Source organism: Henckelia pumila, chromosome 2 (genome assembly GCF_033568475.1).
Source record: "Henckelia pumila isolate YLH828 chromosome 2, ASM3356847v2, whole genome shotgun sequence".
Taxonomy (NCBI): Eukaryota; Viridiplantae; Streptophyta; class Magnoliopsida; order Lamiales; family Gesneriaceae; genus Henckelia; species Henckelia pumila.
In genome coordinates, this window is record NC_133121.1 from 148,413,291 (window position 1) to 148,414,794 (window position 1,504).

General features: G+C 36.2%; 1 protein-coding gene across 1 annotated transcript; it reads right to left on the minus strand.

Moving 5' to 3' along the window:
- Positions 1–342: 342 nt before the first annotated feature.
- LOC140878660 (uncharacterized) lies at positions 343–696 on the minus strand. Its single transcript, XM_073282275.1, has one exon. The coding sequence runs from the start codon at positions 694–696 to the stop codon at positions 343–345; it is 354 nt and encodes a 117-aa protein (XP_073138376.1).
- Positions 697–1,504: the final 808 nt, after the last annotated feature.

The window sequence follows — 1,504 nt, forward strand, 5'->3', positions numbered from 1 at the left end:
GTTTGGGTAGTCATTTTGACTACCCGACAAAACCCGAACCCGGCAAAACCCGACCCGCTCCCACCCCTACCCATAACCTTGACATGCATGACACTGTACCGTGTCAATCTTCTTTGAAGTAGTCTTTTTCTTCCCTTCTACCCTAAGTCGAGGCTTTTGAAGATCAGGAAAATTCCTTGGTGATTGATCAGGCCCGCCGATTCTCAATGGTTTGTTAACAGAAATCATTGGAGCTTTGAGTTTCTGATCAGACTTCTTCGTCTCCCTCATCTTTTTCAGATAATCACTAAATTTTTTAGTGATGAGTGAGATCGAGTCATCTTCCAGATCTGACTGAAATACTTATTGGCCGAATTGAACAAAATCCTTGTATGTGTCATTTGAGAATTGAAAGGCTATAGACTTCCCTTTGTCTTTCTTCTGTGCCATAGAGTTCATTTCAAACACTTGAAGAATGCTTATAAGTTCTGTCAATTTCATCTTTGAAGTGTCTTTCACTTCTTCAAGAGCCCAAATTTTTCCATTAAATATTTCTGGCAACGAACGAATAACCTTATTCACAAACCTTTCATTAGCAATCATTTTTCCAAAAATAAATGCTTCAGTGGCTAATTCCCCAAGATGCTGATCATAGGCTAAAATAGTTTCATCTTCATCTATCCTGAGGTTCTCAAATTTGGAATTCAGCAATCTCATCCTTGTTTTTTTTTACACTCTCAGTCCCTTCACAATATTTTTGAAGAGTATCCCATGCATCCTTTTCAGTGACACAGTCAGCAATTAGCCCAAACATTCTCATATCGACACTTGAGAATATTGCATTGATTGCCTTAGCATTAAAGCTAGAAATTTATGCCTCATTGGTGGTCCATGATGTTTTCTGGTTTTATGATGTAATCACCATATTTGTCCACGATTTTAGGTGGAGTCCAACCAGTGAGTATACTCTGTCATGTACGCTCGTCCATCGCTTTGATAGTAAAACGCATCCTAGTCTTCCATAAATCAAAGTTTGTACCATCTAGAAATGGAGGTTTTAGAAACGAATTTGCTGTAGTAGACGAGTCCATATTATTTCCTGAAAAGAAATAACCAGGATCAGTACTTACTGTATCAAGACTCAGTCTCTGATGCCACTTGTAAGGAATAAATGGTTGCAAACAATATTATATTCAGATGTTATCACTGGATGTTGGCAACATATCACATAACATGCAGCGAAAATATTAAAAACGTGAACAAAACAAGCAATAAATAAATAAACACACTTGAATAATTAAGCAGAAGAACAAAGTACTCGTGTAGTGCCTCAGGGCAAAAAGTTTCACTAGAAAAACAATAAAGAGTTTTACAAAATCCTGAAACTAGTGAATTATTATAAAAACAATTTTCTCAAAAAACATGTGAGAAAATAAATAGTAAAGCAACTCCCTTAAACATATACTCAAAGTAGAATGATGAAAACAAAGAATGAGTTGATCTTTGACACCTAAATATGAGAGCA

Bases quoted from the DNA above. Each gene is read 5' to 3' on its own strand.
- LOC140878660 (XM_073282275.1), bottom strand. From the start codon at position 696: ATGAGATTGCTGAATTCCAAATTTGAGAACCTCAGGATAGATGAAGAT.